Consider the following 15,536-nt stretch of genomic DNA (forward strand, 5'->3'; position numbering starts at 1 on the left):
TTGATTGACAGTTGAGAGGCGGGCCGAAAGAGCAAAGCTCAACCCCCGCAAAAACACAACTAGTAAACACAATGTATATAAATAAATACAAAATTCAGACATGTGGTGGAAGGGGGATACACAGGGAAAAGTCTGGTTAACCAGACTACCAAGCAGGAAGCCTGGTCAAAGACAGGGCTGCTGGGACATTCATCTCTGCACTCATTGAAATGTAAATGAAAAGTAAGGTAAACCTCCCTGTCACTTCTTGTGCCTCTTGGAGCCCTGCTGCCACCCATCATGCCTTTCTGACCCTCCATGGTTCTCATAGTGCCCTCTAGAGAGCAATACTCCCCACTTTTGAAATTACTGCTGTATACAATAATATTGTATATACAAAATATGATAATGGATTTTGGTCTTTTTTTTTTTTTTTATAGGACTTCATCCTTGAGCACTACAGTGAAGAGCCAGACAAATATGATGAGGCTATCTCCGAATTTATGGACCTCAGAGGGGTAAGTTTTATAGTTTGCCCTATATTACTGTACTGTTTTTTTTATGTTGAATCATAACGTGTATCAATGTTCTAAATTTATTATTAGCATCTGGTACCGAGTTATCTGCAACAATAACAACTTAATGACAATGACATAACTTGCATAATCACTACCTTAAGTGATTATTTTTAACATATACTGTACTACAATTTTAATGCAAACAAGGCCTAGTTATCAGTGTAATAGTGTCCGACATTTCCCAGAAGTTACCAAGCTATGCAAGTGCATTGAATAAATGACAGTAGAGGTCTGTGTGTGGTAGGAAGAGGCATCACTTTTTGAAAAACTTTGATTTCTGTGCGAGTGACCGTGAATCAGTGTCATGGGTAAAACTTTCAATTAGGGGATAACAATGCATATCATAACTACAAAATCAACAGTACCTTGCAGCAGATTGACAAACGGTACAAGAAGTGGGAGCTGCCGTAAAAAAAAAAAAAAAATCCAACCAAACCCTAGGAATAGTTAAATGATTCCTTGATGTCAAAAGAAAATAAAGTAACTATTGAACAGTACAAATCTCTTGTTTGCCCCCATTTGGATTACTGTTTTGTATTCAAGCATGGAAACCTCACCTTCAGAAGAACATTACTACTTTGGAGAAAGTTCAACACTGGGTGACAAAAAGGATCCCAGAACAAAGTTGACTCGCATAACAGGAATGATTGAGGGGCCACAAGACTAACACCACCCCAAACCAGACATAACAATGCTGATCTCATCGAAACTTAGTTCTGAACAATTTGGAGGATAGTGATCCAGTCCACTTCTTCAATATGTTTAACACATTAAATGAGAAACAGTTTATAGCTCAAGAATCCACAATGTAGGATGAAAAACAGAAGATGCTTTTTAACCCATATGGCTATAAACCCTGTGGAACTGCCAACTTGCTGAAGCTGTAAATGTCAAAACATTGCTGCCATTCTAAATCTAGCTGGATAAAATTGGGAAATACCTTTTGCCTTATGGGGGACCTTTTGCAAGCTGCCAGATAGCTGTCCTCATCAAGGTTATTAGAGATACGATAGCCCTCAGGTAAATTCAGGTAAGTAATCAATGGAAAGTTTAATAATGACAAGTCTTAAGAGAACTATGATGTATGAAAACATTACATACAATTAGTATAATATATATGTCAAGTCTTTGCAAGTTTCCATTAAATTATCAACACGCCAAAGTCACAAATGCCAAGACGACAATAATAATAATAATTTATAGTAATAATTCATTGTGTTGGGGGACTGCCAGCCAGTGTGTGTTCATACATGTTACGCTTATATCAAGGTCACACAATCAAGGTCGAATTACTGACCCTTTCTAGGGTGCAATCCACAACAAGCTGACTGACTCCTAAGTATCTACTTACTGTTAGGTGAACAGGCGCATTAGGTTATACAAAATGCACCGAATCAATTCTGCCCCGTTCGGGTTTCGAACCCGAAATTCTCGTTGTGAATCGAGAACAAACCCACCTGTACTACCAGGACTCTTTACAATACTGTACAGTGCAATACTGTACATCAGTTTGAAGTACAGCTGGAAAAAATCCTTGGAAAAGGAACAACCTTTGACAAGGTGCGGGCTTCCAGTTCTTGTCAAAACTCCCTCCTCCTCCTCCGCTCTGCCACTGCTTTTTGCATTCCCAAAATTAAATGTTAAGAGTATTTAAAGTATAAGAAAGAATTGGTGATGTATTGACACATCTTTATGGGACTGCTGGTTTATAAATTCTATATGCCTTGGAAGACTCAAGTTAGTATGCTTCTTTCATAGTTTTTATGTATCAAGAGTAAAAGTGAATGAGGTTGGTTTCCTGTATACTTATTTTTAACATTATATTGTACTGCAATATAATTTGATAAAAACACTAATATTGTAATAATATGGATGCATATACAGTACACTAGTGTTCAATTGAATGTGCAGTACTTGTACAGCAGTGTGTTTTAGTTCATTTTATTAGTTACAATTTTTTTATAATATTTCTTTAACAATTAATTGTTGTACAACCTAACAGGCAATGCGCACTCCAGAGCGAGACGAATCTGGAGTAGCTCTACTGTTTGAATACTTCAATCAGCTTTATTTCATCGACAGACGCTTTTTCCCTCCAGATAGATCACTCGGCATATATTTTGAATGGTAATTGTCTAGAAATTTGTTAAAACATTAACTAAAATAACCTAATTATAATTAAATCATGTTGCAAAGGTTTTTGATGATTGAAAAGAGTATTTTTGGAAGGAGTCCCTTTGGTTGCTCCCTGAAGCTATCTTGCTGACATTGTTACAAACTACAGGGTTACATCAGTTGCAGAAGTTCTGTTTGGCCTACCAGGGATTCAGTCAGAACCTGGCCCCCTTCACAGGGGTCAGAGAGCGGGTGATAGTCTGCCACTCTGCTGCAAGAAGCGTCCAAAAAGTCAGCAAAGAAGAAAACTAGTGTGTTCACAGAAAATGAAGCCTCAAACTACCAAACAACTCCCCAAACAATTCACACAGAATTAGGAATTTAAATTACTGTAGATTAAAACTCTTTAGTACTGTAAGAACTCGCTAATCCAGATCCTGTTTGTCGGCAAAACTCTGCCAAACTCGAACAAAAATCCGGGTTACTGGGAGTTTTTGGCAGGGGTTACCGAATTACATTGGAAGACCTATGCTCACCAAAAAGCCAAGAGCCTTTAAACAGTGAAGCCTCAGCAGCAGACAGTCCTAACTGACCTTGCCATTTTCATGTACATTAATTTTTGGGTTGTGTTAGATTGGTTAATAAATAAACTTCAATAAAAAATAAAGAACTATAATACCAAATATCATAACAAATAATAATAAAAATTGCATGTACAGGCTATGCAGAGTATTTCCTTGTTTAAATAAAGGATTCATTTTCACCTTCGTATATTATATTTTCACAAGCAAGCATGATGGATGAACATGCGTCACCGAAGGGCTGGTTCCTTTGTTTTTTTTTTCCTTGATGATGCTTGGCGCACAATGTTTTTCCTTCACAGATTTCTCTGCCTCTTATTATGTAACAGGCAGTCGCAACCAGATAGGCATAGCCAGTTAGGCATTTACTGTCGGACATTCACAGTTAAATCACAACCAGTCGGGCATTCACAGTTAGTTGCAACCAATCCCAGGCAGCCACAAGCAGGTAGTCAGTCACAGTCACAGATATTTACTGTCAGTCAGGCATTTACAGTCGAGCATTCACAGATGCAACTAAAGACAGTCAAACATTCACAGTTAGTTGCAACCAAAGACAGTCAGGCATTTACAGTTAGGTGAAATCTGTTAAGTGGTTTCCAGTTCACCACAGTTCAGTTCATTTCAGTTAAGTGAAACCACCAGTGTAATCACTCCCATAAATTTATATTGTAGTTTTTAAGGTAAACTTAAATTTTGCTACAATAAAATAATAATTAATAATAATAATTAATAATAATAATTCATTATGTCGGGGGAAGCCAGAGTGTATTCATACACATTTTGGCTTTTATCGAGGTCCCGCTTCAAGGCTGAGTTACTGACCCCGCTCAGGATGCAACCTCTGAACAAGCTGACTAACTCCTGAGTACCTACCTACTTACTGCTAGGAACAGGTGCCTTAGGTGAAAGGAAATGTGCCCAACCATTTCTATCCCGCCCGGGATTCGAACCCAGAATTCTCGATTATGCGTCGAGAATGAACCCGACTGTACTACCGGGACCCTTTGTAATGTAATGTGATATATGTAGGGATGTAATAGATACATCCCTATTGGTATGTATCTTCCCCGCCGGCACTCAGATGGTAATCTTGGGCATAGCATTTTATCAAATCACCTCATTCTTTGGGTCACACGTGAGGAACACAAATGCGAACAAGCCTGAATGGTCCCCAGGACTATATGCAACTGAAAACTCACACCCCAGAAGTGACTCGAACCCATACTGCCAAGAGCAACGCAACTGGTATGTACGCAACTGGTATCCGAGTGCCGGCGGGGAAGTAGATCAAATAGCTTCGGCTATCACTTCCTTATGTCCGGTCGTGATGGTCAAGCGGATTAAGGCGTCCCTGTACATACCAGTTGCGTTGCTCCTGGCAGTATGGGTTCGAGTCACTTCTGGGGTGTGAGTTTTCAGTTGCATATAGTCCTGGGGACCATTCAGGCTTGTTCGCATTTGTGTTCCTCACGTGTGCCCCAAAGAATGAGGTGATTTGATAAAATGCTATGCCCAAGATTACCATCCGAGTGCCGGCGGGGAAGTGGTTCAAATAGCTTCGGCGATCACTTCCTTATGTCCAGTCGTGATGGTCAAGCGGATTAAGGCGTCCCTGTACATACCAGTTGCGTTGCTCCTGGCAGTATGGGTTCGAGTCACTTCTGGGGTGTGAGTTTTCAGTTGCATATAGTCCTGGGGACCATTCAGGCTTGTTCGCATATATATATATATATATATATATATATATATATATATATATATATATATATATATATATATATATATATATATATATATATATATATATATATATATATATAAAATTATTATTATTATTATATTAGGAACATAAATTATTGACTTATTTGTGTTAGTTTAGGTTAGGTTTAGATAGATTAGGTTAGGTTAGGTAAGGTTGGTTAGGTTCGGTCATATATCTAATTTAGTTTTAACTCAAATTTCAACAAATTAACTTATAATTAATGAAATGGACAGATTTATCATTTCATAAGAAAAAAATTAGAAAAATATATAAATTCAGGAAAACTTGGCTTATTAGGCAAATCGGGTCTTGCATAGTAGTCCGAGTACGACGTTCTGGCTACTAGGTACAACATATATATATTTATATATATATATTTATATATGTCGTACCTAGTAGCCAGAACGTCGTTCTCAGCCTATTATGCAAGGCCCGATTTGCCTAATAAGCCAAGTTTTCCTAAATTAATATATTTTCTCTAATTTTTTTCTTATGAAATGATAAAGCTACCCATTTCATTATGTATGAGGTCGATTTTTTTTTATTGGAGTTAAAATTAACGTAGATATATGACCGAACCTAACCAACCCTACCTAACCTATCTTTATAGGTTAGGTTAGGTAGCTGAAAAAGTTAGGTTAGGTTAGGTTAGGTAGTCGAAAAAACATTAATTCATGAAAACTTGGTTTATTAGGCAAATCGGGCCTTGCATAGTAGGCTGAGAAGTGCATTCTGGCTACTAGGTACGACATTATATATATATATATATATATATATATATATATATATATATATATATATATATATATAATGTATATATATATATATATATATATATATATATATATATATATATATATATATATATATATGTGTATGTATGTTTAATCCGTTCTGGCACCGAGCTCGTTATGTGGAAAACTCGTCTTAAGAAACAAATTTCCCCATCTAAAATAAAGGAAATAAATTTAATCCGATCCACTCCCAAGAACATCCGTACATGTATGACTTTTTTTTATGTAAATAGAATACTGCACATCGAATTATAAATGTTTTGTGTTTTTTTTAACTGTTTTCATGTTTACTTTACCTTATGAAGAGTTGTTGCTGGCTTGAGGGAGACGAGGGGGAGGTGGGGAGGAGGAAAGGGGTTATGGTGTGGAAAGAGAATCCACCTCTGAGTCAGGGGGGCTCTCTCTTCTTGGGAATTTCTACCCACTGGGACCGGGTTATGGTTCACTGTCACTGGCTCTTCTTTTCTCTACTTTTGCAGAGAACGTATCTATTGACAATTGCTTTTGTCTTTTTTAGGATGTTCCTAAAACGAGACGGCAAACTGTCATTAAACATGTTCACACACCGGGTTGTCACTGCTTTATCAGGGCAGCTTTTCCAAGAATGCGTTCACCTTTTCAAACATTCCTGATCGTTATGGGAACTTGTTGCAAAATGTTGGCCTTTTGATTGTGAACAATTTGTTACCAGAATGAACGACGTAGCACAAAATTTGAGGACAAAACTGAGAGTATAAATACTTGAGTGCGGGTGGTGGGTGCATGCTTAAGAGTAAAGCTCGGCCTAACTTGGGGTATGCTGGAAATGGCCCATCAAATGATGGGCTAGTTGACCTTATATGGATACAGTATATCCGCTTTAGAGCATTCTATTGATAACAATTTGACACGAAAATGAATGGCGTAACATGAAAATTGAGGTAAGAACATTGAAAAATGTATAAACATTTGAGTGCGGGTGGGCGAGCGCTCGTGGGTTATGCTCGGTCGATTTTCGGGTTTGCTGCAGGTGGTGAATGAGGTTTTTGACCCTATATGCACATATTCCTATAGAGAAGTTCATTGCAAACAATTTGATACCAGAATGAATGACGTAACACGAAAATTGAGGGGAGAAAACTGAAAAGAGTATAAACATTTTAGTGTTGGTGGGTGCTGACTCAAAACGCTCGGCCCACCTTGGGGTGTGATGGACGTTGCGCACCGGGCCAGGCAAAGTGTTAAGGGCTAGGAGATGGGGTTTTAACAATTTTCAAAGAATTTTTTCTTTTTTTTAGGAATACTATTTTCTGTGCACCACCAGAATGTCACAATAAAAACCGTGCAGCACGAAGGTTAACATTTCCCTGTTCCCTGTGCCTCTGTGAGGGGAGCCAGGTTCTGGCTCTGGTACACTAATAAGAGTCCTATGACTGATGTGGCCAATTATTAAGAAGCAATATCAGCAACATATTAGAGACATTAAACAGAAGACCTAGTCAGAGACCGGGCCGCAGCTACGTTGATCCCTGAATTCAAAGCAAGGTAAACAAAGTAACATAGCTTCAAGGGAGCCACCAATGGCCACCCTCAGAAAAAAATTGCATCACACAGATTGCCTCCTGAAGGCATCTCTGGTTTCAAAAATTCTCACTGTAGTGATTAAGGTTAATCACTACATTAAGTGATTAACCTTATGTGAATATTAAGGTTAATCTTGTATAATTTGCCAAATCAAGGTATCACAGTAATTTTTATTATAGATGCTCTTTACTGGATAATGTATAAATATTTATCCCTCTTGTCTGTCATGGCAGGTATGATTCACTGACAGGGACACCAAGCTGCCAAAGGACAGTTGCATTTGAAAAAGCATGTGTGCTTTTTAATCTTGGAGCACTGTATACACAACTGGGAGCACGCCATGACAGAACCTCTGCTGCAGGATTGGATGCAGCGGTTAATAATTTCCTGCGGGCAGCAGGGATGTTCCGTTATCTTCACGACACATTTACCAATGCCCCATCCAAAGACCTGAGTCCAGAAGTTCTTGATATGCTCATTCACCTCATGCTGGTAAGTGTACCGGACTTGTATAAGGTGTTCTTACACTATGCTTTCAGAGCCTTTTCTATACCTACAGCTTACTTTATAACCAAGATTTCTTGAGAATGATGTAATTAACGATGTATTCATTTGTCATAATTAACAATCCTGCATTGATGATACTTGTTAACAATCAATTCACCTCATTTTCACATTAGTTCTTTTAGTACTCTTTGCAAGCTTTTAATTTATTTGTATTGGACCAAGTTGTTTCTTCTGATACTTTTCTATTCTCTCCTCTCTCCTCTCATTCTGTTAATTTCATTTTACTTTCCCTAGGGAAGTGGTAACTTTTTACACATAGTAATAAATGTCTTACTATCTGCAGACCATTGTTCAATCTCTTATATCATGTAATTTTTCTGTCTTCAGTCCACATTTAAATTGTTTAAATATGAAAAGTTGTCTTACAGTAATACAGTGGGGCCTTGACTTACGATGCTAATCCGTTCCCAGAGACGGATCGTAAGTCAAAATATCCTAAGTCGAAGCGATTTTTCCCATAAGAAATAAAGGGATTTGAATTAATCCGTTCCCCACCCTCCAAAATATTAACATACAAATACATTTTATACTGAATACAATGTTTTTTCTAACTACAATGCAGTACCTAAGTTTATCTTACCTTTATGGAGTACTCTTGATGGCATATAGAAGATGGTGATGAGGGGGGAGAAGGAGAGTTGTTACTGTTTGGAAGGGGAGTCCCCTTCCATTATCACATCAGGCAGTGATGTTTTCTCTGGGATACTCTCTCCCCTACGTTTTGCCTGAATACCACTAGGACCTGGTTGTGGTTCAGTGCTTGTTTGTCTCGGTACAAATTTGTCAAAAGACATTTGTTTTTCCCTTCGTTTTAACATTTGTCTGTAATGATGCATCAGTGTCATTGAATAGGGTAAGGCAACAGCCTACTGCAGCTTGATTTGGGTGAGTCGTTTCAGCAAAGGTTTGGAATTCTTCCCATGCTGCACACATTTTCTGAATTGTTGAGGAAGAGACATTCTGTACTGGCACATCCTCCCCCTGAACAAATTTCTTCAGCTGCCTCTTCTTGCTGCTCCTTTTGAAGGGCTTGAAGTTCTTCGGTGGTCAGTTCTTCGTTGTGTTCTTCCACAACTCCTCCACATCAGCACCATCCTACTTTAAATCCAATTGCCGACCCAGAGAAACAATTTTCTCAACAAGAGGCACTTTAGGTTCAGGCTCAAACCCCTCAAAGTCTCGGTCTGCAACACATTCAGGCCACAATTTTCTCCAGCCAAAGATCATGGCTCTTAGTCACTTCTTGGCAGGCTTTGTCAACAAGTTTTAAAGCACTATAAATGTTAAAAAGGTTTTTCCAGAACTCTGAGGGTGAGGTTCGTGGCATCCGCCACTTCGACACATCTCCGGAAAAGTGCCCTTTCATAAAGTTTCTTAAAATTGGCAATGATTTTCTGGTCCATAGGCTGAATTAGAGTGGTGGTGTTGGGAGGAAGGAACTTTTTTGTAACAAAACTAAATTCCTCCATCAATGAATCCTCCAAGCCTGGAGGATGGGCAGGAGCATTATTGAGGAGAAGCAGGGCTTGAGTGGCAAACTGTTCTCCTGCAAATATTTTTTGATGGCAGGGCACACCACCTCATTCACCCACTCCGTAAAAAATTGCCTAGTCACCCATGCCTTAGCATTAGCCTTCCACATCACACACATTTTGTGTTTCTGCACATTATATTTTTTGAAAACTCTTGGATTTTCGGAATGATACACAAGCAAGGGTTTAATTTTCAAATCGCCACTCGCATTACCACACAACACAATAAACCGATCTTTCATAGGCTTGTGTCCAGGCAATGACTTCTCCTTCTTGGTAATGTATGTTTTCTTTGGCAATCTTTTCCAGAATAGCCCTGTCTTGTCACAATTAAACACTTGTTGTGGTAGGTATGCCTCACTCTGCACAAAATCTTTAAATTCGCCACTGAATCTTTCAGCCGCTGGTTTGTCTGAGCTGGCAGCCTCCCCATGCCTCACAACACTATGAATTTCACTTCTTTTTCTAAATTTCTCAAACCATCCCCTGCTCGCCTTAAACTCTTTCGCTTCTGCATCACTCGTTCCAGGGGTTTTCTTTAAAAGATCTTCATGCAATTTTTTTGCCTTTTCACAAATGATGGCCTCCGAAATGCTATCACCTGCTAACTCCTTGTTGTGTATCCAAATTAATAATAACTTTTCAACATCTTCAAGTGTTTGTGTTCTATGTTTCGTGATTATTGATACGCCTTTTGCTACTTTAGCACTCATAATGTCCTTTTTCTTAGCCAGTATGGTGGATATCATTGACTGAGATTTGTTATACTGCCTAGCCAGTTTAACAACCCGCACACCATCTTCATATTTACGAATGATCTCTTGTTTTTGCTCTATGGTCATCCTTACATGGGATCTCATATGTTGAGCCTTACCACTGACTTTCCTGGGACTCATGGCGTGATATATAATAATTACTTTAATGCTCAAAATGCAAAAAATCACTACAAACGCAGAATTTCTTTTAGGCGCGATCGTCACTAAGCGGGCAGCGGTAGTAAACTGAGGCAGGTCGGACTGCGTGACCTGGAACCACGCGCTCGGTCGACCCAAACGTGTACCAAGAAATATCGTTAGTCGAAGACACCATCGTATGGCGAGTCGCATTTTTTTATGAAATTTACATAGTTACTCGAAATTATCGTAAGTCGGGGCAATCGTAAGTCGAGGTGCCACTGTATTAACATTTCTTCACTATAAATATTTGAGTTAATATTCGACATTCTTTAACCCTTAAACTGCGCATGGCGTATGTATACGTCATGAGTAACATGTCCCTCAGTGTGCATGGCGTATATATATGTATATATATGCAATTGACGATCACAAAACACTGATCATTTTATGCGGAAAATCCACAGAGAAATATGAAATGAGGTGTTCAACAAGACACCTCATTTCATATTTCTCTGTGGATTTTCCGCATGTATATATATATATGCCATAGGGTGCCAGACACGTTTCAAATGGTACATGGCTACACAGGGTTCACAATAGCTTCCTCAGGGCTCTTGTAAACAGACACCATGTTTAACAAAAATTGTGGGCAATATTCTCCGGTGTGAGAGCCACAGTACTGTTGGAGCAACCAAGACTGGCGCACACAGCATGAGTGAACAGCATTGCTGTTTAGCTTGTGACCATCGCCGAAAAATGTCAAAATAAATATATAACTGCTGTTATTTAGTGATGATAATATTCCAGATCACCCCGACTGTGATAAAAATGACCAGGATTGTGATAATAGCAGGATTGTTGTGATAATTAGCGCTGTGGGAGGAATGATGCTGAGGGACGGAGGGAGATAGCATTGTTTACTGACTGTGTGGCCACCTGTTATTGTTTGCATTCACCATACCAGCTCAGTGGTTCTCCATGGTGAACAAAATTGTAGATACTTATATATAATGTGTGTATTAGTGTAATAACAGCAAAAGGGTTATGTTAGGAGGAGCCTTTTGGGTGACAGAGGTGGCGTCGTCTGCATGACTTGTCTAGCTGTCTAGAGGGTGGCCACTATGTTGTTTGGGAACCCTACAAGCTTAGGTGTACAGTTATGGTGCATACAACATGTAGATATTTATATATAATGTGTGTATATAGTGTAATAACACTGCAAACAGTATTGTTGGGGGAGAAATTTAGTACGTGTGACCTTGAAGGAGTGAGGGGAGGCAGCTGCCAGCTGACTGTGTGTTGTGACGACTCCTAGTGCCTGAACTAACTATATCAGCTTAGTTGTACAGTTGTGTTGAACAAAACATGCAGATACTTGTATATAACCTGTGTATAGAGTGTAATAACAGCAAAATTATTTGTTTGTTTTATGAACATAATAATTGAATCACTAATATGCACACCATACTTTTGAGTATAGCAATGATTCACCCCTTTTATTATATAAATATATCACAATACACTATTGAATAATATTACTGCAAGAAAACAAAGAAAAAATCACATTGAAATAATTAGGTAATAATATCTTTGTGGCAACTCCTACCTGTCAGCTCGGGTGACGCTGACCGGCTCTGACGACCGCTCGGTCAATGCCCACTTTTTGCCAGACCTCCTCGGCCTATTGTGCCCAAAATATGTCGCCTACGATTTTTTTTTATTTTTCCCGTGCTCAGGGAACACAAATTTACATTTTTAGAAGACAAAATAATTTTTTAGATTTTTTTCTTGCGCACAGGGGTGTAAATCTCCTCAGGACCCCTTAGCAGCTTAACCACTTAACTGTGCCAACCGAGTTTCTCGGACGGCGGGAAACTGCGCCAACCGAGAAAACTCGTTTTGATTTTTCGTAACCAATTCTAAATGTGTACGAGGTTGGTTGTGTATGAAATGGATTCTTAGGGCCTCCAGTGAGAGGCAGCCATCTTGAAAAAAAAATCCCAGAATGCCCTAGGGCTGCTGGCTGGGTTAGTACTGAATGAGCAACCATGGGTGGCGCACGCGCCTCTGGCTCCCAAACACCTGTCCGACGCGGTGTTGAAAGATAATGCTTTGTCGGTGAAATTCAAACCTTATTGTTTGAAGAACATAAGGATCATAATATTGGGGAAGCCAGGCACAATAAGGACCTGGTTGATACCTGGTTGATGGGGTTCTGGGAGTTCTTCTACTCCCCAAGCCCGGCCCGAGGCCAGGCTTGACTTGTGAGAGTTTGGTCCACCAGGCTGTTGCTTGGAGCGGCCCGCAGGGCCACGTACCCACCACAGCCTGGCTGATCCGGAGCTTCTCTTAGAAAACCGTCCAGTTTTCTCTTGAAGATGTCCACGGTTGTTCCGGCAATATTTCTTATAGTCGCTGGGAGGACGTTGAACAACCGCGGACCTCTGATGTTTATACAGTGCTCTCTGATTGTGCCTATGGCGCACCTGCTCTTCACTGGTTCAATCTTGCATTTTCTTCCATATCGTTCACTCCAGTACGTTGTTATTTTACTGTGTAGATTTGGGACCTGACCCTCCAGTATTTTCCATGTGTATATTATTTGGTATCTCTCTCGTCTCCTTTCTAGAGAGTACATTTGGAGAGCTTTGAGACGATCCCAATAATTTAGGTGTTTTATCTCGTCTATGCGTGCCGTATATGTTCTCTGTATTCCCTCTATTTCAGCAATCTCTCCTGCTCTGAAGGGGGAAGCGAGTACTGAGCAGTACTCGAGACGGGACAACACAAGTGACTTGAAGAGTACAACCATTGTGATGGGATCCCTGGATTTGAAAGTTCTCGTAATCCATCCGATCATTTTTCTGGCTGACGCGATATTTGCTTGGTTATGCTCCCTAAACGTTAGATCGTCGGACATCATTATTCCCAAATCCTTGACATGCTGTTTTTCTACTATGGGAAGATTCGATTGTGTTTTGTACCCTGTATTATGTTTCAGATCCTCATTTTTGCCGTACCTGAAATTTATCACTGTTAAACATCATGTTATTTTCTGCTGCCCAATCGAAAACTTTGTTGACATCTGCTTGTAGTTTTTCAATGTCTTCAGCAGAGGTAATTTTCATGCTGATTTTTGTGTCATCTGCAAAGGACGACACGAAGCTGTGGCGTGTATTTTTGTCTATATCAGATATGAGAATAAGGAACAGTAGCGGTGCAAGGACTGTACCTTGAGGTACAGAGCTTTTAACATCGCTTGGACTCGATTTTATCTGATTGACTGTTACTCTTTGTGTTCTGTTCGACAGGAAATTGAGTATCTAGCGTCCTACTTTTCCAGTTATTCCCATTGACCTCATTTTGTGAGCTATCACCCCATGGTCACATTTGTCGAACGCCTTTGCAAAGTCTGTGCATACAACATCTGCATTTTGCTTTTCTTCTAGGGCTTCTGTGATTTTGTTATAGTGGTTGAGTAACTGTGACAGACAGGATCTTCCCGCTCTAAATCCATGTTGTCCTGGATTGTGCAATTCATTGTTTTCCATAAAACTAGAAATTTGATTCCTAATCACTCTTTCAAACACTTTTATTATGTGTGATGTTAGTGCAACTGGCCTATAATTTTTAGCCAAGGCTTTATTTCCCCCCTTGTGCAACGGAGCTATATCTGCAGATTTAAGTGCTGCTGGTATCTCCCCTGTATCCAGGCTCTTTCTCCATATTATGCTAAGTGCTCGCGCTACTGGTACTTTACATTTCTTTATGAATATTGAGTTCCATGAGTCAGGCCCAGGAGCTGAGTGCATAGGCATATTATCAATTTCTCTTTCAAAGTCTTCCGAGTTTGTGGTAATATCCGTTATATTATCTGCAGCTTGAATGTCATTCATAAAGAAGCTGTCTGGGTCATCAACTTTCATGTTGTTTATTGGTGTGCTAAACATAGCCTCATACTGGCTTCTTAGAATTTCACTAATCTCTTTGTTGTCCTCTGTGTACGTACCTTCACTTGTAATTAACGGTTCAATACTGGTCGAGGTTTTGGATTTGGATTTTGTGTATGTGAAATAATATTTCGGATTTTTCCTTATCTCTTGTATAGCTTTCTGTTCCAATTCCATTTCCTCAGACTCATATGATCGCTTCAACGTTTGTTCTATTTCCTCAATCTCCCTGCTTAGGCTTGTTTTCCTTGCTTGTGATAGTTGTGTCTGCCGAAGCATTTCCGTTATTTTTTCCTTCTCCTGTACATTCGTCTGCGTTCTCTTTCTAGAGTGGTCCTCTTTCTGCCCTTCCTCACTGGTACGTGCTTCAAGCAGACCTTGTAAGCTTCAGCTGTCAGTTGAGCTATTCCCTGTGTGGGAGTTTTGTCGCTTAAGACCGTCTCCCATTGAATGGTTGCAAGGTCTACATTTATTTTTTCCCAGTCGATCCTCTTATTGTTGAAATTGAATTGATTGAATATTCCTTCTCGCTTGTTGGGTCTCTTAGACCTTCTACCGTTATTTATGCTAGTTCGCACTTCAATGAGCTTATGGTCTGAGTATGAAGTATCTGAAATTGTAATGTCTCTGATTAGTTCATCATTGTTTGTGAATAACAAGTCTAGTGTGTTTTCGTTCCTAGTTGGTTCTGTAATCTGTTGATTGAGCGAGAATTTGTCACAGAATCTCAAAAGTTCTTTGACCTGTGGTTGGTTATTTCCCAGGTCATTCCCTGCTATGATATTTGTGTTTGCTGTTCTCCATCTTAGACTCGGTAAATTGAAATCTCCAAGGAAGATAATATCTGGAGCTGGGTTTGCTAGGTTGTCAAGTATGTTCTCTATTTTGTGCATCTGCTCTGTGAATTCCTCAATCGTTGTATCTGGGGGTTTACATATTAGAATAATAATTAGGTTTAGTTTCTCTACCTTCATTCCAAGTACCTCTACCACCTCAGTAGTTGAGTTTAGTAGTTCTGTGCATACCAGGTCTTCTTTAATATACAGGCCTACTCCTCCATTTGACCTAGTTTTTCTATCACATCTATATAAATTATAATTTGGAATCCAGATTTCACCATCCATGTAATCTTTTGTATGAGTTTCCGTGAATGCCCCAAATATTGAGTTTGACTCTAATAGGAGGCCATTTATGAGCTTAACTTTATTTCTTGACA

General features: G+C 39.4%; 1 protein-coding gene across 2 annotated transcripts in view; it reads left to right on the forward strand.

The window, feature by feature from the left end:
* The window catches only part of Rhp (GTP-Rho-binding protein rhophilin), a 319,468-nt gene that overhangs the window by 240,316 nt on the left and 63,616 nt on the right, over positions 1 to 15,536 (forward strand). For both annotated transcript variants that reach the window (XM_069308794.1, XM_069308795.1), the window contains exons 5-7: positions 420 to 497; positions 2,560 to 2,684; positions 7,609 to 7,867. In XM_069308794.1, coding sequence (XP_069164895.1) covers positions 420 to 497; positions 2,560 to 2,684; positions 7,609 to 7,867 — 462 coding nt within the window. The remainder of the gene's footprint in view (positions 1 to 419; positions 498 to 2,559; positions 2,685 to 7,608; positions 7,868 to 15,536) is intronic.

This window comes from Procambarus clarkii, chromosome 63, assembly GCF_040958095.1.
Source record: "Procambarus clarkii isolate CNS0578487 chromosome 63, FALCON_Pclarkii_2.0, whole genome shotgun sequence".
NCBI classification, from domain to species: Eukaryota; Metazoa; Arthropoda; class Malacostraca; order Decapoda; family Cambaridae; genus Procambarus; species Procambarus clarkii.